The 26,106-nt window shown below is 42.2% G+C and overlaps 1 protein-coding gene across 1 annotated transcript in view; it reads right to left on the bottom strand.

Moving 5' to 3' along the window:
• The window catches only part of CDH4 (cadherin 4), a 427,411-nt gene that overhangs the window by 28,165 nt on the left and 373,140 nt on the right, over window positions 1-26,106 (bottom strand). Inside the window, exon 8 of the mRNA XM_051803474.1 lies at window positions 14,614-14,751. Coding sequence (XP_051659434.1) covers window positions 14,614-14,751 — 138 coding nt within the window. The remainder of the gene's footprint in view (window positions 1-14,613; window positions 14,752-26,106) is intronic.

Genomic DNA, 26,106 nt, shown 5'->3' with positions numbered 1-26,106 from the left:
TGCTGTGACAGTAGAACAGGGACTGCCAGGTTCCCCCTCCACTGTTGCCAGTGTGCAGCAGAGACCAAAAACTCTCTCAAATCTCCACAAAACCTCCGTGAAGTCAACCTTATTTTGCAAATCAGGTTTTGAGATGCTCATTTTTTGTTTTATTAAATGACTACTCACTCTAGTGAGGTCTTGAGTGACGACCACCGATGTCCTTTTTGAGGCTGCTCTGCACTATACCAGCCAACAGCCCCTCTGTGAGGTTCTTTCCTGCTGTTTTTTCAGGCTCATGGCCACAACATCCCCTGCACTGCAGCATCCCTGCTTCAGTTTCACGTCCACTTGGATCTACTCCACGGTCCAACCATGTACATATTCATACTTCAGACTAGTTATATGCCATGTGGCAAACACTTCCCAAAACGTGATCTACAAAGCCCAAGGTGCTCTTGCCAGCTCACAGCTTTGCTCTGCTGGTACAAGGCCCAGCTGTCACAGTGCTCATTCAGAAAGGAGCTGCTCAGGCTGCGGGCACTGGCTGTGGCAGTGGGGCAGGAGCCAGCCTTGCCCAGCCAAGCCAAGGGAAGAGGAGGACAACAAGCTCACCAGCTTTTAAAGGATGCTTTGGAAGTTCTGCCTTTGTCTTCAGCAGTTTGTGTTATTAAAACACCTCGCCTGCCTGCAAAGGAGCCCTCTCTGCTCTGTGCATGGCGTGGTGGGACCAGGGCACCCACTTGCTCACAGGGAGCTTGTACAGGAACCCTGAGTGATGTTCGTGCTGGTTTCGCTGCTGCTGGGTGAGTCTGACCAACAACAGCAAGCCCGAAATTTGGCACTTCTGAAGCTGATTTCATGATGGAGCACAGCCACCCTCCACGTGTTCCTGATGCAGGTGACAGCCACTGGCTTTACGCTTTGCCTTTACTGCTGTGTCTTTTTCAAAATTTCAAGTGATGACTGATTTTGGATTAATATACAAGTTTTACTCTTTGAATATGAAGACAAAGCAGGAACAGAGGAGAATAAAGTAATACCCTCTCTTTCAGAGGCAGCAAAAGAAAACCCTCTCACTTCAGACTCTGGTGTGAGGAAGGAACGTGCAGGTTTCACCTTGGTTCAAAGACTCTTGGAGTACTTGCCAGGAGTTAAGAGCACATAATAGTAAAAGGATATTAAAAAAAAAAAAAAAAAAGAAGTTTGCATGTCTGACAATGAGCACTGATTTTTTTTTTTCATTATCAGATGTTACATTCTTGTGACAGTATGAAAAGATGCCACCAAAATGATGACATAAGACACCATTCTGCTGCAAGATAACCATTTCCAGATAAATATATCTTAAGAAACGAGGTTCAAAGTTTGCATAGAAATTTAGATATTTTATAAAAATGCATTACAACACAAAGAAGCTTTTTACAATGTTCATATGAAAGGTTTAAAAAGAGATTAAAATTATGTCCTTGGGAAGGCATATAGCCTTGTCAAGTAAAAAAATTCCACATTAACCCCGTGTAGGAAAGTTGTACTTTATCTGTATTTCAAAGGCTATAAAGAACCACTTTAATCAACCTACTTGACTTTGGGGACTTGCACATCTCACTGAAACTTGTGAAATCTGCCATAGTGTGGTTTCCAGAACACAAAAGCCTTTAATCCGTAAACCGACACTCTTGTACATTCAAATCCTGATACTATCTCCTTGTTAGGAACTAAAATTGTGAATTTATCCAAAATGGGATCTCATCTCATCTAAATGATGTAGCCTTTGCAACAGTGACCTTTAACAGTGGTTATACTCAACAATGAAAGATTTTATGTCAGGAGCCAGTGGAAACAGTATACGTTAAAATTCTGATCTGATAGCACAGCCTTTTATTTTCCAGTTTTAGACAAGGATCCTTTGAACATTTCATTTGCTCTCTTGTCTAACATACCTTTGTTTCTTGCCTACGGAATGAACAGCAGGAAAAGGTGGCTGATACTTTTCTGCAGACTATTTGATTGTCAGGTGTAATTAGCAATGCTCTCTTTTAAATAGAGACATAGATTTTAAAGCAGCTGGAACTGCCTACAAAGCCTCATTCTTAAAAAAGCCCTTATATACATACATTTATATAATAGAACATTTTTGCACAGATACATCATGGCTTTACAGTGGTTGACAGCCCTATGCTTCCCTTCAGCTGCAGATGCAAAGGCTAAAGTAACTTGCCTGTCTCCTGAGGCAGATGCAGAATGGGCTGGAGCCGTGCTCTGTGCTGGGGCAGGATCCTCAGAACATCATTAATTCACGTGTTACTTGATAAATCCATTAGGTCAGCCTGGCTTAGTCTATTGATCTCCCCAGTGCATTGTCACATAGCCCTGTGATCCTCACTGAGCTCCCGAGGTGGAAAAGCTCCTGGATGGGAAGGTTGGCAGAGAACTGTGTGCTGGGATGAGCTGGATCACCAGCACAACTCTTCGCCAGCTCTGCACCTGAACAGGTTTGTGTGGCTGGGGAAAAGCAGACCAAAAGAACAACCAGCTGGGAAGCTCCACCACCTCAAAGGATACACTGACCTCAAACTGCCAAGGCACTGCCAGCACCCTGTGCATCTGTCAGCACGGCAGGGAGAGCTTTCCAATGCAGAGGCTGTCCCCCTCACCCTTACTCTCTAAAAAAACCATTTTCCTCAAAAGGGGATGAAATTCATTCATTTGTTGGCATATCAAGCCTCACATTTCCTTTCTTCAAACTGCAAAGCAGCAAAGAACCGCTCTGTTTTAAACAAAACTTTGAAAACACATTTCTCCTGATTTACATGTAAACCAGAGCAACAAAGACTGTGAGACAGAGTTCAGCTCCTAAGAGAGCAAAACATGCTCCACAGGCCTGGCTTTGTATTTCTTGGGGAAATGTGTAGAGAATAGGATGTTTCAGTTCAGGCACCTGTAATAAAGTTTCATAAAGAAGGGCCTTAAGCTGATAAGTCTGGTTTAGGATTTTCTTATTAACTGCCCATTCCTCATAATGAGTTTTTAATTTAATTTTTTCAGATTTTAAGGCATATAAAAGCTGCTCATGTACCACTGGGATCTGAAGACAGGTATTTGGGAAGGGGAGAATTTTAAGAGTACTGAAAAGGAATTTTTATGTACACTATAATTCTAGTATGGAGATTTTTAACAAGTTTCCTTCTCAGTCTGTCTGCACAATGACTCCTCCTCAGACCTCCTCTGCACTGCAAGTGGAATCTCTGTTGTTTCCAGGTAAGAATTAGCATAAAGGGGGATTTTTTTTTTAAGTGAGTAAATTGGAATTCCACAATCAGGCAACAAGTCAAACCCACAAGTCTGGCCATAAACTGGGTTCCTGACTGGACAAGCATCCTTGTAGGAGAAAGCTACTGAAGCAGATATTCTATTCTAAAAGTGTGGTTTATTCTGTGGTTTAAAGACATGATCTTCTGTGCTGGTGCCACAATGAACAATTTTTTATGTCCCTACTGATGCTTAAAATGTAACAGCAATGCCTGCCAGTGGTGTGAGAGCTTCCACCCACAGGAGATCTGTTTGCCAGGGTTTCTGTGGGAAGGGGTGGAGTCCCTAAAATCTCAGAATCACAGAATGGTTTAAAGGTCACCTCGTCCAACCCTCTACCATGAGCAGGGACACCTTCAACGAGTTGAGAATCTGGCATTCCAGAGAAATGCCTGCTTGCCTGTTTATAGTAACTCAGAGCACCCAAAAGACTATATTAAATGCTGTGTAATTCATCAGACTTGCCATGAAAAAGAAACTTCTTAATGAAATTTTGTTTACAACATTTCCTGTGGAATGGAGTAGAAAGATGTAGTGAGAAATGGGAGGATATTGGTCAGTGAAAAGATGGTCATTATATACGTGTAAGTTTAGGCAAGAAAACAACATTATTTCTTCTCTGTTATTTTTTAGCAATTAAAACTTGTTAGTGCACTAAGCTGAACAGTATGAAAAACTCTTCCATGTTCAAGAAAACTATGTGAAACCTTTCAGCCATTCTCTCTGATTTTAACTCTGGCTGTTGTCTGCATTCTGACCCTTTCTTCTACAACTGGGAAGTGTTAAGACATCCTGGACAGTTAAAAATATTTGATAAGAGGGAACTCACAGCACTACCAAATACTTTGCTAAATCTCCTTTTTCTTTCCCCCCCAGCATGTCACTAAAGATTTCATAAGTGAAATGTGCTTAATGAAATTCCAGATATATATCCTCTTAAAATGACATCCCTCAGAAGCAACTGTTTTTTTAAGGCAACAAAATACTGAAGAATTAAAACCCTGCCTACCCAAGGAAGTTAACCAACCTGAGGAGGGGATTTATTCCAGTGCTTTACAATAGAGGAGTTACAGAATGTATTTAAATTTCTCAGCCTTGCATCAGTGCCTGAGATGGTGTGTATTTTTAAGATAATGAAATAATCCACCACAAATGGGTATTTGCCTGGGACATCTGGCAGATGTGGAGATGGATCTACCAGAGCTGTGTGGATGTGCAGCCTAACCAGGGACCTCCTAGATGTCTACATTCAGGAGGAGGATCTGGATATCTAACAAATATCCAAAAGCAGAAAGAGGCACAAAAATCTAGAAGAAACCAATGAAATTTGAGAAAAATGCTACAGGTGGATAGATAAATGTCGGACAAGAAACATGGTGTGGGTAGATATGTGATACAGGAGCATCAATGTCTGATTTCTCCTTGAAATTTTAGCTTGACTGACACCCCAGAGATGATGGGAACAGTGTCTAATCCACACTCACACATCTGGTGGTGGAGACCACAGCGATTTCCATTGGAGCACATCACAGAGTGAGAGTTCTCTGATGACATTTCCTTTGACTACAGAGATTCTGTCAGTGACACCAGTGTGTGTCACACACGTATCACACCTCCCCTGGAACCCCCCCTCTCACTGGACAATTCCTCCACAGCACTATGGGAAGCGCAGGGTTGGGGTGTGGTCTCCAGCTTCCCCCTCCAGATATCCCGAACAGATTAAACAGGGAAGGAGAAGGAGGAGAGAAGCCCCTGCTAAATGAGACATTGCATCAGAAGACAGCACTGCCAGATGCTGCAAATGAGCCAGTCCCTGACAAATGGGACACGACAAGTGATGGCTGATGGGTGCTGTGGTTCCCCACGGGCCGGGGGTGGCCATGCCAGGGTACATTGGTACACAGGCACATTGTCTGTGCTTAGATAATATTAACCTGACTGCACGAAGCAGCAGGTTAGAACCCCAAATGTCGAAAGGAGCTGTTACATATTACCACAATGCTGCTGATGGATGTGCACGTGCTGCTCAGCCCTGTGAATGACAGCTCCTGAGCGCTCTGTAAGGACAGCAGAGCACCGTGTATGCTGGAGGTGCACAGATGCATGAAGTACATGGGTACAGAGGCTGTGCTGTTACTCCTGGATATCAAGGACATGAGCAGCACTGTGGGCTCTGCCTCCCGGGTGGAGCTGCAGCTCTGGCTGAGATTGCTCTCCCCGGCATCGAGGGCAGGTTGAATCATTCTTGATTTTACACCAAGTAGTACATGTGTCCAATCTGAAGGAGGCCGATAGAGGTTTTTTTTTTTATATCTCCCCCCCTTTCTTTTTTTGTGACAGAAAATTGAAATCTGTAATGAAACTATCGTTTCCATTTTTTTTTAATCACTAGTCTTAGGAAATTTTAAACTCTGAGGTCTGAAAAATTCATTACTACTAACTTCCATCAAGGGTGTTCCTGAAACCAAAATTACTTAATCAACTCAATTTAGCTTCTTGTGTAGACCTAATTCAGAAAAACTTTATCTTCTTGAATTGTTATTGCAATTAATTTCCCCCCCTTCTTATTCTGCAGCAGACGACATTTCAGTAATTAGATATTTTATAAAAATGAGTTATTCATTCAGAATAGCTTCACTTTTATATTTGATTAATCATATTACCACCGAGGTCTGGGTTTTGTCTCCAAGGAAAGTTTAATGACCTCATTTTAATCCTTCTTTTAACCACCAGGCAGGTATCAATGAAGAGAAATAAAATTATCTTTTTTTTTCTTTTTATCTGCTTTTTTTTTGCAATCTCAAGATTACATTTGATGCTTTTTCTGTGTGACTGACCCATTTACAAGGAAGAATCTAGCTGATTCCAATTAGGTTCAGGACAGAATCAGGCTAAACAGAGCCTTGAACTGTGCCTTAATAACCAATGCTCAGTGTAATGGAGAGGAACCAGAACTGCTTTACCATGTGGCAGCCAGTTTAAAGAACTGTACATGATTAATTTGGTGATAATTTGAAAATGAATGTGCTGAAAGAAAATAAACAAAACAAAAGCCACTGCAAATTTAGGGTTTGATTAATAGGGTCTATTAAGAAGAGACTTCTATCAAGGAGATGACATTTTTTTATATCAATGCATATGTACCCACACAACGTAATGGAATAATTCATATAAACCACAATTTATCTGGAAGTAGAGACTTGGATATGATTGATGACTGTTTGCCTTACATCAGCATCTGTCTATGCTTTGGATCCAGCTATGTGCACATCTATATTTGTGTATTTATACATATACATCTCTGTATCTCTATCCATTTTGCAGACTACACTAAGCAGTCTCAAAGGTATTTCATCCTTTCTGTCATATCTTACACTGGTGTAAAGGCATAGCAGACATCACAGAAGAGGCTGGTGCTTTTTTCATTAAGACATGAGGAATTATTGTTTTCTCATAAAGCGAGAAATATCTTTCATTTCAGATGAAAGAGGTGATAAAATAAAGCACAAAAGTTGAGTATCCACAAGAGAGTACAAAGTGTGTCTTGTGTTCCATAGCACTGCACTGAAAGAGACCTTCAGGCACCTGAAGATGCTGTGCCTGGGAAAGCTCACAGGGAATCTGCACTCTGAGTTGGGGATCATCCTCATTCTTTAACAGCATTAAACTGTGTAGACATCACACTCCCTAAGCTCCATTGGACAGGCTTTGCATTGAGGTAGGATCCATCTCCAAAGGTCAATTTGACTCGAAAGGCAGGTCAAGATGTAAATAATTTCTGTCAGGACCTACATACTTTTCTAACCACAGTTAACCTGCATATCTGCAGTGGCAAAGCCCCTGGAATTATTGCAGTGAGTCCTGCACAAGGCTGAGAAAGGATGGGAAGAATGAATATTGTTTCTGCTTGTGCTGTTTGTTACTGCTACCTCTTGACCTAACATCCTTAATCTAATTCATTGTTCATGGTAAAGGTTTTCATCAGGACCTGCAACGAGAGGCAGAAAGCCCATTTCAATTTAGAAACACTGGGCTCTTATTTAGGAAAACTAGACTGATTTGTAGTTTTTAAGACTTCACCAACTATATATTTAATGGGAATGCATACAGAATTAGGTAGATGCTCATGTACCCAAATGCTACTGGACATATTCAATTCACTCGAAGACAATAATTATTTCAGTTAGATGATGACAGCGCTGTAACAGCCCAAGCTTTGCTGGGCAGTTTGGCTGAGCCTCGTTTTGATTGGAAAACTGTAAGTGAACACAGTCATCTGGGATTTTCCATGAAAGCACAGTTGATTTTTAACAATAATGCCTGTCTGCAGGACTGTACAGAACTCCTGGTTTGTCTTCAGCTGTTAAACAATGCAGTCCTGTACATCCTCTCACCGTCGTATTTGGTCTTTCCCCTTGCCAGCTCTGACCTGTGCAATCAACTTGATTTCTGCCTCTTGTGACAACTGCTGCTAAGTTATGCCACAGGCACAGTTTTGATGATTTAAAAATACTGTAGGATCCAGGCTAAGCTACACTCAAATGTCATTGTAGACTTTCTGAATGGCACAGGTGTAGTGGTGGGGACCATGAGATCTGAATGGGCAAGTCCATACGCAACTGTAGACTATACACTGGCAAATCAGGTACACAGTGCTCAAGATTTAAGCCCTTGATCTTTTCCAGGGTCTAGGAATGGGGAGGAGGCAGACAGACACGTGCCAAGGTCCTGTCAGATAGCTAGCTACCCACTTTCACTAGTTTTTCCTGGATCAGTCTGGTGAGGTCTCTTTTTAGGAAGCCCTTCCTTGGCAGGCATCCTGGTCCAATTTTCTGTCTGCAGGAAATCCCACTGACATCCCATTCCTGCTGGGTTCTCCCTTCACAGTGTAAGATTAATTTGTAAAACATGAGCATGCATGTAAAAGGGATGTCTCATAACAGTCACATGTGCCCAATGCTTCCGGATACCTCTGCCTATAAATGTGTTTAGGAAACCCCAAGGCAGCTGACACGGATTCTGATTTTGGTTTCCTGTGACCATTAAACATAATTTCCTCAAAGCAGATGTATTTACATCTTTTCATCACAGTAATTTGGAAGTTACAATCTTTCAGCCTGAAGGAAAAGCTGAAGGTTTTTCCTGCTATGTTGCTGTTTTGGAACTCGCTGTCAAAAACAGAGCTCAGCAGGATTCGACTCAGGGGGCTGGAGCCCAGGTAAAGCATTCATCCCAAGCTTTGCCACTTGCAAAAATCCCCACACTTTTACAGTTCACATCAGCTATTTCTACAGCTCTGAGCAGTGCTGCATCATAGGTCGATGCACAGCCATGCTCTGTCCTCAAATAAACACTGAGCATAAGAACAAACACACACAGAACAAGGAATACAATTTTGGATTATGCTTGTTTGCTTTTCCACAGTTTTGGCAAGTTCACAGAGCAGGAGGCAAAGGGAGCTCTACACCATGGCTGTGAAAAAGGAAATACTAGTGCTCTAGCTCAAGGCATTGAAACTGGATTACTATATCCAAATTGGGTCAGAAGAAAGGAAACTGAGCAGAGCATGGAGTACAGCAGGGTTAGCAAGATAACCAGGGAATGGGAAGCTGTAAAGTAAAAGGGTTTGGAGGATCTTGGCTTGTTTTGCTTCACAAAATGATGCACATCAGTAAATCAGGGTGGAGAGGGGAGAGAAAATGGGAAGAAAACATCAAAATGGAAGAAGGAAGAACTATTTCTGGTAAAGAACAAGACCAGCATGGCAGTGAAGCTCTAAGAGCATGCTTCCCTCTCCAATTCCAAAGCACTTCTCAGAGTGGGCTCATTAGCATCTCCCACTGTACTCAGAGGAACCAGGATACCTGCACAGACAAAGGTCAGACATTTTTGGCAGTGTGGTGCCAAAACTAAAAAGTCCTTTTAACTTGCATTTTTCTGTGTACTTTTGTTCAGGAAGTGCCGAGCTCTCCACTGCAGATTCCATTGCTGCCTGATCCAGCCCAGCACGAGCCAGGTTACAACCTTGATGTCACTGCCGCAGCCAGAGATGGGGCTGGGCTGACAATAATAATTAAATTGGCCAGTTAAAAAGTGCCTAGAACTGCTTTTCCTGATGAACTTGCAAAAAGGACTTGTTCCTCCACTGGTTAGCCAAGTCCACATTGTAACCAGAGTACCCTCACCCAGCAACACATCCCCTCCTGCTCCAGCACAGCATTTCTGAATACAGGTTAGTTCAGCCAGTCTTTGGCCAGATGGCCTTTGCCAGGCCAGCAAGAGCCACCACTGCCCGGGCACTGTGAGCTGGGAAGTACCCACACATGCCTGATAGTCCAGTCCTAAACCTTTGCAGCTGTTCCTAACTGGAGTCAGTGTCAGGATCAGCCAGCAAGGCAGCGCAGCGGGGAAGGGAATGCGGTCCTAGAGCTGCCTCTTTAAAACAGACTCCTCTGGATTCAGCTTTGGAAGAGGAGATTCTCAAAGCAGTGCCAAAGGGCAAATTTTAAAGTAGCTTTAAATAAGACCTCCTAAGGCTCAGGAGCTTAAAGAACTTGAATAGCCCAGTTTCTTTTTTTTCCTTTCTTTCCACATCATCCCCCTCTCCCCCTTTTTTTTTCTTTTTTTTTTTTTTTTTTTTTTTTTTTTTGGTTTAAGGAGTGGTTGATTGCCAGCCAGGCAGGTTTTCCCAAGAATCCACAAGCTCAAGTAATCGTGAGCACTTTAGCCCTGTGAAATAATATTTCCTTTACACGGGCTACTATAAAAACAAGTTCTGCACAGTAGGCAAATTTAAAATAACTTTTAATTAACATTTCAGACACAGAAGTCTGATCATGCAAATTCATCTGCGTCTCCTCTCTGCGCCTGATTGTTCCTGATTGAATAAGATAAAAATAGACTTTGTAAGAGTCAAGTGTAGGCATGGATTTCTTTCACTTCTCCTCCCCTCTGATTATGCATTTTCTTAGATAAAGTGGAAATCCTTGGATGGTTATTAACAGTATCATAGGTCAGACTGGAAGGGGCATCCTGCCTGAGAGGAGTTAAAGATTTCACTGGAATTAAAGGTGTTCCTTCTGTGAGCAAAAAAGATGCTTCAACCTCACATAAAACCTCACCTGAGACTATCCAGCATTGTTCTGTCTCAGTTGACTTTTAATCTCCAACACTAATTTCATTGCACCCCCTGTATCTGAGGTGAGCATCTGGCCAGAGGCTACGGATCTATATTAATATGGAAAAAACACGACTCACTTGCACACAGGAGATAAATATTTGAAGGGAGGCTGGGGAATTTCCACATAATTAAGACAGCTCAGAGGACATGACCCTGTTATGAGTACAAGGGACTCTGGATAAGGGAGGGCACACTGATACCTTTATCTTGTAACAGCAATGAAGCCAGTTTCCCAGTAAAACTTCCTGCAAAGCCTTTGTAACACAGTCCAGCTAAAATGTCAATATTTTACACCAGCTGATGATTTGCCAGATACAAAACCCACCAAAAATGAATGAGTACAGCTAACCACTCTCTAAAAGCCATGAAAAACTTGGGCATGGAAGATGTGGAGTATGGTGTTACCTCTGCTCTCTGGCAGAGGGAAGAACTGTCTCCCTTCATTTATTTTTGCAAGCAACAATGTCACATGAAGAACGCAACACAATGAGCAGGCTGAAGTCCCTTAGCTGGCCAGAAGAGCATTCCCTGGGTCACAGTCCTGCACTAAATCATTGAAATTGCCCCAAACAGCTGCCTGTAATGTTTATTGCATTTCAGGGGATGTGTCACTCTTCTGGTATCTCTAATGAGACACTTCCCCACTGTTGGCTGCTCTCTGATGCTTCTCAGCTCAGGCAGGTAGCGCTGCAGATCAAGAAAACATTCATCATCACAAAAAACAGAGCTGGAAAGGACTAGGGGAGGTGCCTCAACTCCCACTGTGCCCCAGAGCCTCACAGCTTGATGCAGTAAGTCCTGGTCATAACTATGAGGACTGGCCATGACTCCTGCTGATGGAGACTGGACTTGGAGTTAACAGCAAACCTGAGTTCAAAATTGTTTCATCCAGAGACTGTGATTTCCTCCCTCCCTTATAATTTCAGAATCCTCTGTATGGGAAGGTGGGGCTGCTTCTTCCCCCGCCGTTTTACAGGACCCTCCCCAGCCTTTCAGGTGATGGACCAAAGGGTGTGACACCCACAGCGATCCATTTTCACAGAAGCATCCAAGCATTTTGGAGTTTTACTGGAGTATCTTCATTCTGTGCCTTTACGGATCTTCTGTGTGATTTTATTGCTCTTTTTCCACTTCTCACCTAGCACTACATTTTGATGACAGCCCATTAGGTATTTTGGATGTCTGCAGGTCACCCACTCCAGTGGACGTGTCATTTTGGCATATCTATGCCTGTCTGAACTTCCACATGGTCCATACACTCAGTCCCTTCCCCCCTGCACTGTGTGCTCGACTACAGACGTGACCTGACTTTCTCGGCCACTGCAGTGGCTGTTTTCTTCTCTCCCATCCCGTTGTTAAATTTTACACAGCAACATTAATTCCTGCTGCTGAATACATGAGCTGTGACACCAGCATGGTGCAGTGTCCTCCTGAGCTACATTCCTATCCAGAAACGATTAAGTTTAAAACCACCCTGGCTGAATGACAGGTAATTTAGGAGCGCTATAGGGTGGGCCTTTGTATCTGTCTGGGATGAATGCAGTTCCTGAGTTCCCCTCATCTGGCAGTTTTCCAAGAGCAAGCCACACTTTCAGTTATTCAGCTTATTTTGTTTTTACAACAGCATCTCAATACAAGTATTTAAAATAAAAATACACGGTATCTCTCCAAACAGCCCACAGACTTAAAAGAGACCATGGGCTTCCTTACCCTCCAAGGAGCTGTAGATTTCCTGGAAAGCAATTTTTGCTACTTTTTTAGAGGTGTTAAAATGCAGATCAGACTATTTGAGGACAGCAAGGAGATTCAGCTGAGGTTTAAAGAGACTGATCAGCCTGATGCTGTTCTCTCTGCCAGTAAGGGAAAAACCATATTATACTTTCATGCTCACACGGAATTCATCCTGACTATACCCAGGAGTATATCAAAGATATTTGTTGCCATAGAATCAGAAAGTATTATTGTAAAACACCCTTGGTTTTCAAATCTTCATAAAGAAGTCCCATGTGCTACTGTGTAAAGCCCTTTGGCCCTTACAAAACTCTTTCTTCGGTGATTGAAATTAGAGAAATAATGGTACACATCAACTCTGCTTAGAGCAAGAGCAGCATTTTCTAATCCATTTACCACAATTCTATGGGTAATTCTCTTGATGGTTTTTATTCCTTCTAGGTTTAACACACATCGAGACATTAAATACTCAGAATTCACCTGAAAGCAAATTTCCATTATCCCACCTTCCAGCAGATTCACCTTTGGAAAGTGTTTTGGAAAGCCATTAAAATATGCCACATCTGGAGGGATGCTGCCCTCCCGAAGGCACTCATGCTCATGTAACTAACCCTGACACAGCTCATCCTACTCCCAAAACCTCACCTTCCAACTTGCATCTGGAGACAAGAACCAGGCAACCTGGGTCATCTGAACAACCTGTGCTGAAGTGACGTGGCCACTAGATGTCATTCCTTTTTCACTCAAATGGAGGGTAAAGAAGAATTTACCTGGCAGAATAAGGTCCCCACCACACACTAAGAACTGTAGGCCCCTCTTCTGCTGTGGTGCGAGGTCCCACGGCCCCACAGACACAAATTTCTCTATGAGTGGCAGCTTTCCAGAGAGAACAGCCCTGTCCTGACAGGAGAAAGGACCACACAGCCCATGACCTGTGCCAGATTTTTATGGCTCTTCATAACTGTATGTATCATCCTGAAGGAGATCTTGAATCACAACTTTACAGCACAAAGCATGGTGTATCCATGATGGATAGAAAGCACACATGTGGTGTTACACCCACCCTGCCCTCGCTGGAGCAGCAGCACAGCCTGAAGATTGATGCCCAGACCTGAAAACATGCTGGGTGCTCATATTACTGTGACTCAGGGGGAATTCAGTGCCTTTCTTCTTCTGAGAATCCAGGTCCAAGTCACTTGGTCAGAAAATGCTGGCACTGTTTGGGAGCTGAGCAGCCCAGCTCCTGATGGCAATGGGAGGGAAGGATCCAGACTCCACAGCTGGCATGGAACTAATCTGGGTCCATGAGGGTATAAAGTGGGCTCTCCCTGATCTCCTTGAGCTCTGCTACATATTTGCAGTTTGTAAGGGTATCACTAAGGGGAAACTTTGGTACTACATTAATAAATATTTAGAGACCCTTTAAGATGTAATGAAAATTCAGAATAATATAAATAATAAAAACATTCCTGAAAGGATGCTCAGTGGCTTGAGCACAATGCAGTTAGACTTTCTGTATTTGTAAAGATTTGGTGCTCATTTAAGATACATCATTTAGTGCTCCTTGTTGACCCTCATATGAATACAGATGGGGGATGCACAAGGATTTCTCATTTTATTAGCATCTAGACCTCTGCACTGCTCTGTGATTTCTAAAATTACTATGCACATTTCAGATGTTCTACATCTATGGATTATTAAGGCTGGAATGAACCAGACCACATCATTTCACCTTTCAATCCTTGATTTTTACAGTAAACAGCACTAAAAATTTGTCATCTGCATCTCTTTACTTTTTCCCCCTTGCCTCCCAGTAATATCTTGGAGCACATGAGAACAGAATAGAGAAAGAACTGTGCTAATATAAGTAAAATCTTTAACTGATTAAGACCAGATGTACTGAAGAATGTCTACACATTTACTGCCAGCACACACAAATACATCTGTTAGAGCTATCAGGGAAATACAAATTTTACCAGTTACCTTTTACTGTGTAGAGCACTTACTGCCTCCTTGAAATCATATCCCAGCTATAAACCCCAAATACCTCCTACTGCTAGGTTCTCACTCACAAGTACTAATAACTCTGATATGTCTACAGCCAGTTGCTGAGAAACAACTGCATCCTCTTCAGTGCAATCAGACATGGTCTGTTTGCCACGTTATTTCAGCTCCTTTAGTACCTCAGAGAAATCGGTCACCCAACAGTTTTGCTGGTTCATGAATAAATCTTCTTTTCCTTTTCCCTTTTTTCCTCCTTGTCCCCCACTGAAAGTCTTTGTTCCACAGTTATCCACCAAAGTTCCTCCTATCTGCCCAAACCAGCTAAGAGAGACAGTGGGTATCAACATCCAGGAATTACAAACACACTGTGTGTCCGTGTGTCCCCGTGCTGATGGATTGATACTTACAGTGCTGGTGGTGAATTCAGGGGGGTTGTCATTCACATCTGTCACTGTAATGATCGCTGTTGCCGTGTTTGAGAGACCATAGTTAAGATTTCCTTCCATATCTGTGGCTTGAACAATGACTATATACTGTTGAACTTTCTGGAAAAAAAAAAAAAAAGAAAGAAAGAAAAGGAAAAGATGAGAAAAAAAACGTGTCCTGTAAAATGCCTTGGTTTATTTTCCATATACAAGTGTGATCTTTAAGCAGACTCTAAAGAGATAATTGCATTAAAAATGTTGGTTAAAAAAAAAAAGGCAGATAAAATTTTCTATCACATTAGAAAGGATTTTTGCATATATTGGTGGACATGACCTGCTTTATGGGTAAATAAAAAATCTTATGGGCGAAATTCCTTGCTTGAAACTCAAGTGCTTATTAATTTTTAAGCATTTCACCAACATTAGTCTCTCTCTTCTGAAAACCAGTAAAAGTTTTGTGCATATGTTCTCACTGAAAACATTGCTAAGAACATTATACCCCCAAAACTGACATCAATATTGCCCGGTGGCCTTTCAGCTCGTTCTGCTCAAACAGTTTGATGCCCACAAAGCATTTTGATACTTAAAATGTTCTCCATATTTCAATCCTTAACACAATCTCAGTAAATAAGGAGAATTTAAGTACAGTATGGAAGAAAAAAATAATTCAGTGCAACAAACAGAAGTTCAGTGGAACTTATTTAAATTCCTGAGCATCCCCTACAACAAGGCTCTCAAAGAAAAAAGCTTCACAGAGCCAGCCATAAAAATCACACAGTGAAGTTCTAAAAGATGCTGTACGTCAATGCAACTGGAAAATAAACCTGAAAAAAACAGGAGAGGCCATCTGATCTTGCATGTGGATACATCTCCCTGGGATGTCTCTTTACTTGGGAATATCTGTCTGCACTGAGAAAAGTCTCCTAATCTGTAAAACTGCCCTTAACAATGAATTTTCATCTGGATCTGTAGAATTTACCATTGATCTCAATGTGTGTCTTGCTCACAGAGCACTTTACAGGCAGATAGGAAAGCAAAGCTCCTCTCCTGAATTATGGGCAAAGGGATGTGCCGAGAAACAGGGAGAGATCCAGCCAAAACCAAAAGGTGTGTAAACCAAGTGGAGGCACAACTTTATGCAGGAAAAGCTTTTTGTAAAGTCAAGTGGAGGGACTTTGATGCAAGAAGAGACCAGCCATGTGCTGGACTGCTCCTGCTCTCAGAACACAGCTCGGGTACTCGGGGCTGCTCCCTCCAGGTGCCCACGCTATGGGTGTGTGTAGAATGTCAGATGTCCTCTGGAATTTCAAAGGGCAAGAATTAGGTCAATTAGGTCTCTCTATTCCCATGCAAACATTCTCAAAGTGCTGTAATTGGCTCAATTCTTTAATTCTTCTGAGTTGCCAGAATAAGAGATCTGAATTTCAGCTTTATCTTGATTTCAGGACTTTTAATTGACCTGCTAAATTGACATGGCATCACACTCAGGGATCCATCAGCACCTTGCAACTGGAATATATTATGGAAATGCACTTTCATTATCTCTTCCTACCTTGTATAATAAAACATGAGGGAGAAACTATTGTTAGCCCTTGTTTTGCCTCATGCAAGAAGGTGCTGTTCATTACTCCATTTGTAAAGCACCGGCTAAGGCTGAAATGTCCTTATTAGTGAATGTAATTTCTATTTCATATTTAGCTTTTCCTTCCTTATTCTCCCTTATAGACAACTTGGGAGGTTGATGGAAGTATTCCCTAACAGGCCAAATACTTGTGAGCCAAATTAGGTTTAAACCATATAACAGAGGAAGATATTTAAAAAAATAGCAGCAATCAGGTTTCACACAAATTAGAAAAACAGGCTGGAGGCCCACATGAGAGACTCATTTCAACAGTGCATTTAAATGGAAAAGCCACCTCTAATGTTCCTGGTTGCAGTGAGAGAGACCCCAGACTGCTTCTGACCTGACAGGGTGGCTGTCACAGGTTATTGTCAAAGCCTCAGTCCTTTGGCAGCAACTGCAGGAAAAAAATGTTCCTTCTTTTCTATCAGCTGAGAGTGTGATGGAACAGCTCCCATCAGCAAGTGCTTGTTACCCTGGCATGTCACCATTTTTCCATGTGTCTCCCAAGTCCTGCTCCCACGTGTGCCCACCACTGAGCCCCCAGCGAGGGCATGGCAAAGGCAGCTCTGTTTGTGTCAAAAGCACTTCTAAAACCTGAGACTGTGTCATGCAAACTTCAGTCTGAACTCTGAGAATACACCACAGATCTTGGGTAAGGTCACACTCCGTCTGCACAGCACTTACTCATCCTGGGACCAGCCTGCACAACTCCCACCCCCTCCAGCTCCTTTCAGCTGCTTAACCAGCACTTCCCTTAGAAAATGAATCCTCTCAAGAGATGGCAAGGAAGTAGAAAGTCTCGTTTAAGAGTTTGGTTTACTTCTCCATTCTACTGCTTATTAAATTACACACACTGATGACATGTGCGTGTGTGTACTCACAGACCTCAGGTTTACAACAGAGTTGTTTTATTTAACAAAATGCTATTCACTGAGCTCTGTAGCACAGTGTTAATAAAAAACCCCACATAAATCCAGAACACCGGATTAAAGAAGTTTAAAAGCCAGATGATATCAATCAGATCATACAACAGCAAAAAAAAAAAAAGGAAAATTACAGGAATTTAGTAATGTGCAAATGTACCAGTCACAAAGAGCTGGTGTAGGATGGGAAGAGGGGAAGGATGGCAAAGGAGCACAGCACTTGTGCAGCAAGTGCAGGGAGTCCAAGCCTGGGGAGAAAATGTGAGGAATTACAGCAGATCTCAAATGGATGGAGTGATCAGGTAGGACCAGGATGGGAGTGCACATGCTGGAGATGGGAGCTGCATCCCAGGATACCAGAGGCAGCTGCAGCCATCAGGTAACACAGCAGAAGTGAGTTGCTGGTGGAATCTTAGAGATATCACCAAAGTTGCTCTGATTTCCATCAGCTGAAGACAGAACTACTGAGTTTAGAGCAAAAGTGTAATCTGACATGGAGTATGGTCTTGGTTGGTACACAAATGCTGTAAAAAACTCAGACATAAGAAACCACAGAAACATTTAGGGTGGAAAACACCTTTAAGATCATTGAGTCCAGCCATAAAGCCAACACTGCTAAGTCCACCAAATGGAAATAGTCTGAGATCTGCCAAGCCTTCAGGCTCATGGTTGCCACCCACATCCAGTTCTGTCCGAAAGGCTCCAGCACTGTGGATATATAAGGGTGCTCCTTTCAAGTACCTAGTTTCAGTTTATAACTAATTCAATCTCCAGTGAGATTGGCCCCAGCAGATAACAAATTACTGATTTTTTTGTTTTTCTGTAGCTAATCTTTTTGCTTTTGTGCATTAAGCTGATTTTATTGAACTATTCAATCAATTTCAATTTCAGCATGTCCTTCCAATTTGTCACATCATCTCCAGGGGCATCTTAGTTTGTTGTCCTAATAGCATTATTATTGTTACGACTATTAAAAAAAAAAAGGCAGCCTCATGGCCCCGAGCACGAGAGACATTTTCTTGATGGCATTTTGGTAATACAGAATAATTCTCCCATTCTCTTTCTTTACAAAAATGACATTTTAAACAGCGCAGGGCAGAAACTACAGCATAGAGGTAAACCAAAATGGTCCTAACATTTGCTATATGTTTGCTCTGATGGTGATGCTGTGGAACTAAGGAAATGAGACTCTGCCCCAAGGGGGTCTAGACTAAACCCCCCTGAAGCCTGTAGGAGGTCCTGTGGCCAGTATTTTTAATAAGTCTAACAAATCTTCATGCTACAGCAAAGTAAATGTGCTGCTTCTACTTAAGCCAAGGAAAAAAAGACCTCATCTTGATAAGTGCAGAGCTTTTAGTCTGACCTAAAAACTAAGAAGGGCTCTTGAAGGAAAAATTACGAAGGAAGGAATAATTAAGGGAACTGTGGCAGATCTAATCTGTCTGCTCTTCTGTCAATCATCTGATACAGTGCCTCAAAGAAATACATCAGCTAAACTAGAGAGGATGGGAATTAGTTGAAGAAATTGGTTAAGCTGGTTAATAGGAAGTTGGTCAAGGGCTCAGTTAAAAAGGTATCAGTGCCCTGTACAGGAGGAATGACAGCTTGGAAGAAGGGTAACCTGACAATTAGGTGACAGAAACAAGATGTGATTTAATAGCACAAAATACAGGATAATGCAGCAAGGGACCAATAACAAAACTTTTCTGGAAGTTGATTTATTGGACGTGGGAGAGGAGAACTATCCCCATGCCCCACCAGCTCCCTGCTGCCGAGCAAGACACAAACGCCGTTGGCAAACTCCCTGTGTGCAGTATCAGCACTGCAGATATGGCACTCCTAAATCCTTGTGCCAAGCACTGGGGGCTCATCGGGATGCTGGGAGCAATCCAAGCCCTTCTACTCGCTGCTGAGCAACCCGGATCCAACCAGGTGCTGGCAGTGAAGAGCCCATCACCGGAGAAGAGCCCAGAAGAGCTTGGCTTGTTTAGTCTAGCAAAATGAAGGCTGATAGCAGATATGATTACTGTCTATAAATACATCAGGAGGATAAACACTAGGAAGGCAAAGAAGCAATTTAAACTAAAGGACAATGTTGACACAAGAACAAATGGGTATAAACTGGCCACGAATAAATTTAGGCTGGAAATTAGTAGGTCCTTCACCACTAAAGGAGTGAGATGCTGGAGCAATCCAATACAGGGTCTGGGGAGCAAAAACATTCAACAGAATGTATTAAATTAAGGCTAAAATCCTTTTGGTCTAGGTAGATATTATGACAAACTGAGCTAAAGCAGAAGGCAGATCTCTCAGCATTCTCTGCATACAAACAACTTTCTAGAAAGAAAAAGAAGAAAACCCTTTTCAGTCCAAATACCACAAAATGTCTGTGTGAAAATGGTTTAAAACCCAGCACTGACTGCTACCACCAAACCAGCCCACTCCATTGGCACACACAAAGGAACAGGTGCCCTAAACAAAATTACAGATATTGCAAGTGGCTCTTCCCATCAAGACAGAGTCTGGCATGAGAGGCACCGGCTCAAATCCCAGCTGAGCAGAGCATGGTCTTGCTGAGAGAGGTTCTAAACAAAAATAAATCATGTTCAGAGACAGAGTTTAAAAGAACAAAGTATTTTAAAATGACGTCCTAGTAATGAAGGGCTACCTGTGATCCCAGTTTTCCAATGCACATGCAGAGTGTTTGAGAAATATGGCTATTCCTGGTTTACACATGCAATTATTATACATCACACATGAGCTGGGTAGTTGTGTATAACAAAGTCCAGAAATGTGGTAATTATGTGATTATATTAATCTGCATTATGGACAAGGGGTTTGCAAAATTAGGACCTACATTTTCAAAGCTCTGTACAAATATTGTCCAATTAATTACCACTTCCTGAGAAATGTATGACTAGCTAATTTTAGCATCACGTCTGGTAAAGCAAATAAGGGTACCAGGATGTAGCATGTATTAGTAGGAACCTACTGGTGAAGGAGACAGAAAATCTAAATCCTATTTCCTCCCATGGTTATCCTCACATCTTCTTTTTATCTATGCGTTTTTTCATGTTCCCTTAATTGTGCAAAACTGATGAGAAGAATATGAGATGTTCTTCTGGTTTGTTTTCAGAATAATTTCTTTGCATGGTAGTGAGGTCTTGATGTTCACTTTTTTGGGTACCAGATAGTTGATGGTGAACATACCATTAATAAATACTGCACCAGAGCCAGGAAAGCCAATTTTAAAACAAATAAACAAACTCCCCCAAACATTAATTTGACTCTAGCAGAAATATTTTTCCCAAAAAGACTTAACTAGCCACCATTTACACAAAGCCCACAGGCAGACCTTTTAAAGCATTTATCCCTTAATACTCCCTACTTAGCCACGGTTAATTCTGAACACAGATTCCCAGCAGAAGGTCCTATTCTCAAAGCTCTGAGAAGAAAGCAGCTTGCACAGAACACCCAGAGCAGCCCCAGCACCTTTCACAGCCCCCCAGAGGTGGTGGTGAGTGAGCTCCATCCCTGTGCCAGAGTTGAGCAGAGTCTTTGATATACCTTGACCTTTTTATTTCTTACACATAATGCAGCATTACACCATATCTGCAGCATCCTTGGCAAACATCAAAACCTGGACCTGTGAATCTTAATGCACAGGCTGTTGCCTGAGGTAAAAAGATGTAGTTTTACTCCATCTCAGCCTTGCTGTGTAGGACCAGATACCACCAGAGGTGTTCATGTTTCTGATAAGACAAGCGTAAAACAAGGGAGGGGACCCAATTTTTAGAACTAACTGGGCTACAGTACTAAACAGCCAGGTTTATTTTCTCCACTTGGCTGGGGCTATATTGGCTTTTCTTCCAGCATGGCATGGTGTTCCCCATCCACAAGCCTCTGGTGTATTGGATTTTATGAGCTACTTGTGATTACAGAGCCCCCAAGCAGGGGCAGTGCTGGTCTATCTCTGTCCAGCAGGGCACAGTTTACTCCCCTGGAAATAGCAGTATGTTCATCAAGCTGCCTCTCTTCCTTAGCAAAGGGATTGTTGGGAATGCTCTGGTCCCGACATGCTGGTCAGACCCTGTGTATTCCTGTATTCCTGAACCTGCCTGTAATCCAGCATGGATAAATGCCTCTGTCTCAGGAAAAGCCTCATCCCACCACCCACAGCTCTCCCCCTCATTCTCCATAGCACACTCCCACATACTGAGCTGGGCTTTAAGAAGGAGGAAGGGAGAGGATGACTTCTGGTGCCAACTCCCCACACAGCAGAGGATTTGTGCCAGCATCACTGAGCCTGCCTGACTCAAAGAAGGAAAATATTTACCCAGGAGTCGTTTTGTTGGCAGTCAGTGCCTGCTCCAACTCACTGGCCAGAGCACCCACACCTCCAGTCTGGAAGAGCTGTTCCACACACCTTCAAAAACCAGCCTAACACATACCATGTTTTCTGAGACAAATGAAGGTCTAGAGGCCACAGGCCAACCTCAGTGAAAATCCTTGGCACTGCTGCTGTACTGACATCCACCTTTAATGCTTCCTCCTGGCAGTCTGATTAACAACCAGCAATGAAACTACTTAACACTTTCCCTCTCAGCACCTGAGACTGTAACCAGTGGGATCTCACAGCTTATGCAACTCATCTCTTAAGCTACTGCACTTTAAGATAGTATATTAATGTGTTACAATTTACACCTTTTAACCCATTTGGAACCACCAGACATGCCATCAACTTTTCCAGTTTCTCCCAGGGTGGGTGTTGAGTCTCCCACATAGGTGTCAATGGCACCTGCTCCAGATTAGCAGCTATTTTCTCTTTTGTGTGGCAGCTTCTGAAAGACAAACAGCTTCGGGTGGTGAGTACAACACTCAGCAACAGTGAGCTGAGCTTTCCTATGAAAGCATGAGGAAGTGCTTTAAAAGTTACCTGAAAGAAAGCGAATATGATCTTTTTATCACACAGAGGTTATAACATCAAAGAACGCTGGAAAGCCTTTCAGGAGTCTACTCTGTTTGGCCTTTTAGTAGCGTGAGACCAAATAGTTCAGTGACTGTTGCCCCTGGCTGCCTTTTCTTGTGTTATTCAGACAGTGAAAGTGGTGAAGTGGAAACCTTTCCAAAGGACGCACTCGGTACAGAGCAGACCCCAGCAGGCACCCTGAAAGCCTTCCAGCATCCTGGCCATATCTCCCTGGAGCCTCCTGAACAGAAGACATGTGAACCAAACAGAATTGCTCGTCCACCTCATCTCATGGTGAGAGCCAGGGCGTTGCTGAACAGCCAGATCCAGGAGCAGGGCCACTGACTGAGCATCTCAGCTCAGAAAGCGATCTGCCAGTTGTCAGGGATACACAGGGAAGCTCAGAAATAGAAGCTCCAAGCACTAAAAAGCCCCGAAACAAAACCAACCCACCAGCAGACAAATAACTGAAAATGGTAACACAGACTGGGGATCTTGATGGATCATTTTAATGGTTTTCTTAATAATGCCTGGTGCCAGCAATACTGTGCATTGGGATGGCTGTATTAAACAGGATCAGAGTTGCTTTGAGTGCAATATGCTGCAACTACATTCATCTAAGATATATCTATCTATATATATATATATATTAGTTTTACCCCTGAGGGACTAGACACTGAGCCTGGGCTATCAAGGTTTTAAAAAAAACACCCAAGCTGAAACCCCACCATGGTGGAACACTGTGGAATATCAATGCAGCAACGTCTGCCCAAAGAAAGGGACCTATAGGAAAACACATCCACCAAAACAGTCAAGTGACCTAAACACTCCTTGCAGGAGGTTTGCCAGGCTCTGACCCCAGCTGGGCACCTCTGATGGCAACAGCATGTTTTGAAGTGTGCTGTGTACAAGGTTAATAGCAAGGTAGGGTCTGTTATTAACCTAATACTTGTTCTGGATTTCGAGTTGCAGAGTGTGGGCATCAGAGGTCACAACAGCTTTTATCTGATATTTGAGCACAGACATTTGTCAAAACTTGGATGTATTTGCTTAAAAAACTTTTAAACCCAAAGAATGTTTTTCATATCTGAAATAGTGCTTTGAAATTGTCCTCATTCTTTATAGCTCATCCAGAATGTAAGCAGTACCTCTATATTTAAGACTGTGACAGTATTTTCTGGTTTGGGGAAATTTTATAACATGAACATAACATTTGTTGGGATTTTTTTGGTTTTTTTTTTTTTTTTAGACTGAGCCTTGGCAAATAAGACAGCAAGCCTGGAGCAAACAGAAAATAAGGACTGGGCTGTTTTCAGAAGATAAGTGAGAAAAGAACACCACCACCAAAAAGAGATCAGCATTCTGTAGCATTTCTTTTCTAGTCTTGAAATGCTTGATATAGCAATATATCACTTAGGGACTTGATAGATTTCCCCACCCCAAGAAGCCCCATAAAGGCACCTGAGTCGGGTACAGCAATATTGAAGCTATTCAGGTGCTATGAGCTGACTTCAAAATTATTCTCAGAAACTCTGCTGTAACAGTATCTCTATCCTGGGATAGTATCGACTTTCCTGTTCATAAAGACTGTCAGTTAATGAGCTTCTCATATGGTTCTCTCATTTAATGCCAACATTAGAATCACAGAATCATTAGAAACTGGTTACATCTCTCTCTTCGGTGATCCAAACTACAGACCAAACAAGTCCACAAAGAAGCCAAAGAGAAATAAGGAAAATGAATTTCATGCTTCTGACAGTCATGCAAGGGAGTGGCAGTGAGATGGTATGAGCTACAGATAAATTTCATTAAAAACAAAAGATACGAAGAGTGTCTTGGATAATGTATTTTGATTCTGACTACAGCCACTGTGCCAAAACAGAGGAGGGTTGTGATTAAGGCTGCAGGTTGCAGCTTGGAAGACCTGGATTTTTTCAGCATTTTCCTGAACCCTCTCCAAGTGACCTTTAATAGCTCGTTTAATTTTTCTGTGCCTCAAAGAAATTGAATATAACACTTCAAAATGAAATTAAAACTCTTTCTTATGTCACAGTGATACCATGAAAACAAAAATCCACTCACTGGTTGAAGCACTCAGACACTGGGTTGAGGAGGGCTGTAGAACACCTCCAGCACCCTTCTCTCTGCACAGGGAACTGGTACAGAGCTTGTGTCCGTCTGTATCCCTCAAAAAAAAGAACCAACTCCTACCCTGCTTTCAACTTCTGTCAATATTCTGCAGCCTTTGTGCTCCAGAGATGCCAGGTCATCTCACAAAGAGCACTTAAAGGGAGACCTGAGGAATAAGCCTTCTAAGTCTTGGCTGAGGCAATTTTTGTAAAACCATGAAATTACATTTGGCTTTTCTTGGGCAGGGAGAGACAAGCAATAGTTCAACATTGGGTGGTCACGCAGCTGCAGAGAGGTGCCCTTTGGTAAATATGCCAGCATTAAATTGATGCTGCTTCCAGGTTGTGTTTGCCACTTACTGACAAAAGGAGTGAGTGCTGAGACAGAAAAAGTCCAAAATCTCAAGGCAGACTGCAGAGAAGGGACAGTAAACAACAATCTCAGAAACACTTTTTTTTAAAAATAAAAAACAACCTTCTTTGGACTTGTGCAAACCAAATTCTTCCTACAGCGTGTAACTTCTTGCTGATTACCCAAAGGCCAGGCTTTAGGATAAAAAAAATATCCTAGTTATGTCCATTGCACTCTTATAATCCAAAAAAACCTTTGCTGTCAAATGCTGCCAGAGCAATTTAATAAACAGGGAGAATGCCTTAATGTATTCTGAAACCTGAAAACCACCCATCATTAGCCCCACATGCTGTTTTCCTACTTTCCCTGCTTTAAGCCATTTAGCTGTTACAGCTGTTTTTCTTGTAAGCCTGACTTCTGTTTTTATCAGCCTGATTTGTTTTCTGGTATATCACGCTTGATTAGAAAGAGGAAGAAAAACCTTTCACAATTCAGGTAAAACTGCTTTCTTAAGATCTGTCAGGCTGGAAGCTTGAAAAAGATCATCAGAAAGATCAGTGTAGGTGAATAAATATTCATAATATTGCTCATTATTTATACTTGGTCTCATTTCTGCAGATAGGCTTGAAATTCTACACTCGCTGCTATAGTCAGATCTTTTTATTCTGAGGAGCATGAGGTTTTTTAAAACCTATCAATGCAGCAATTAAAAAAATAAAATCAATGTAAAATATTCAAACCATTTTGTCTAATGTTATATATATACATGTGGTATGTACAATACAAGGATCATGGATTTAAAAATTATTGGCAGTCAGGAGCACAACACAAGTCTCAAGAAATCTGTACTCTATTGACTCCTTATGGTCTGGATAAAATAAACTCATTTGCTGTCATTTGTTATTCTTTGGTGAGAATTGTTTTAAGAAAATAGCTTGGCCAAGTCCCTGCTAGGTGCATATGATATGTGCCTTCACTGTTATGAATTGAAGGGAACATCCAAACAGTGAAGGAACAGGTTATAGCCGGAAAAGCAGCTGATTTAATTAAATTTGGCAGAATGAAAGGTTAGTGGAAAACAGTCAAATAACGGAGAAGAGATTAATGTGAGATGTTCCCTATTGTATTTCGCTTAAGAGCTGTGTTACCCAGGATGGGCAGGGTCATGTTGTGTCAATTTGCTGAGAGAGAACGTGATTGACAACTACTGGAAAAGAAATTTGGTTTGGTTGTGAAGTCAGAAATAGTAATGGGGGCTTTTGTCAAAGCCAGCTCTGCCTGCAAATGGCTTTGTTTCCCCAGCTTGGAAGAGGGCTACGCTCCATGCCCCAGCCATGACCAACTGCCCAGGTCGAGTCAGTGCAGACTCAGCTGGAGGCCCCTCTCATTTAAAAGCCATCGTGGGTACCACGCCTGGTACCACACTGATGTTGGTCTGCTGGACCAGTGCCAGGGACATTCAGCAAAAAGTCCTCCCT

The sequence above is a fragment of the Manacus candei genome, unplaced genomic scaffold (genome assembly GCF_025592945.1).
Source record: "Manacus candei isolate 608988 ecotype Guabito, Panama unplaced genomic scaffold, ASM2559294v1 h1tg000057l, whole genome shotgun sequence".
NCBI lineage: Eukaryota > Metazoa > Chordata > Aves > Passeriformes > Pipridae > Manacus > Manacus candei.
The sequence above is the reverse complement of the archived record's forward strand: the minus strand, read 5'-3'. Positions and strand labels throughout refer to the sequence as shown.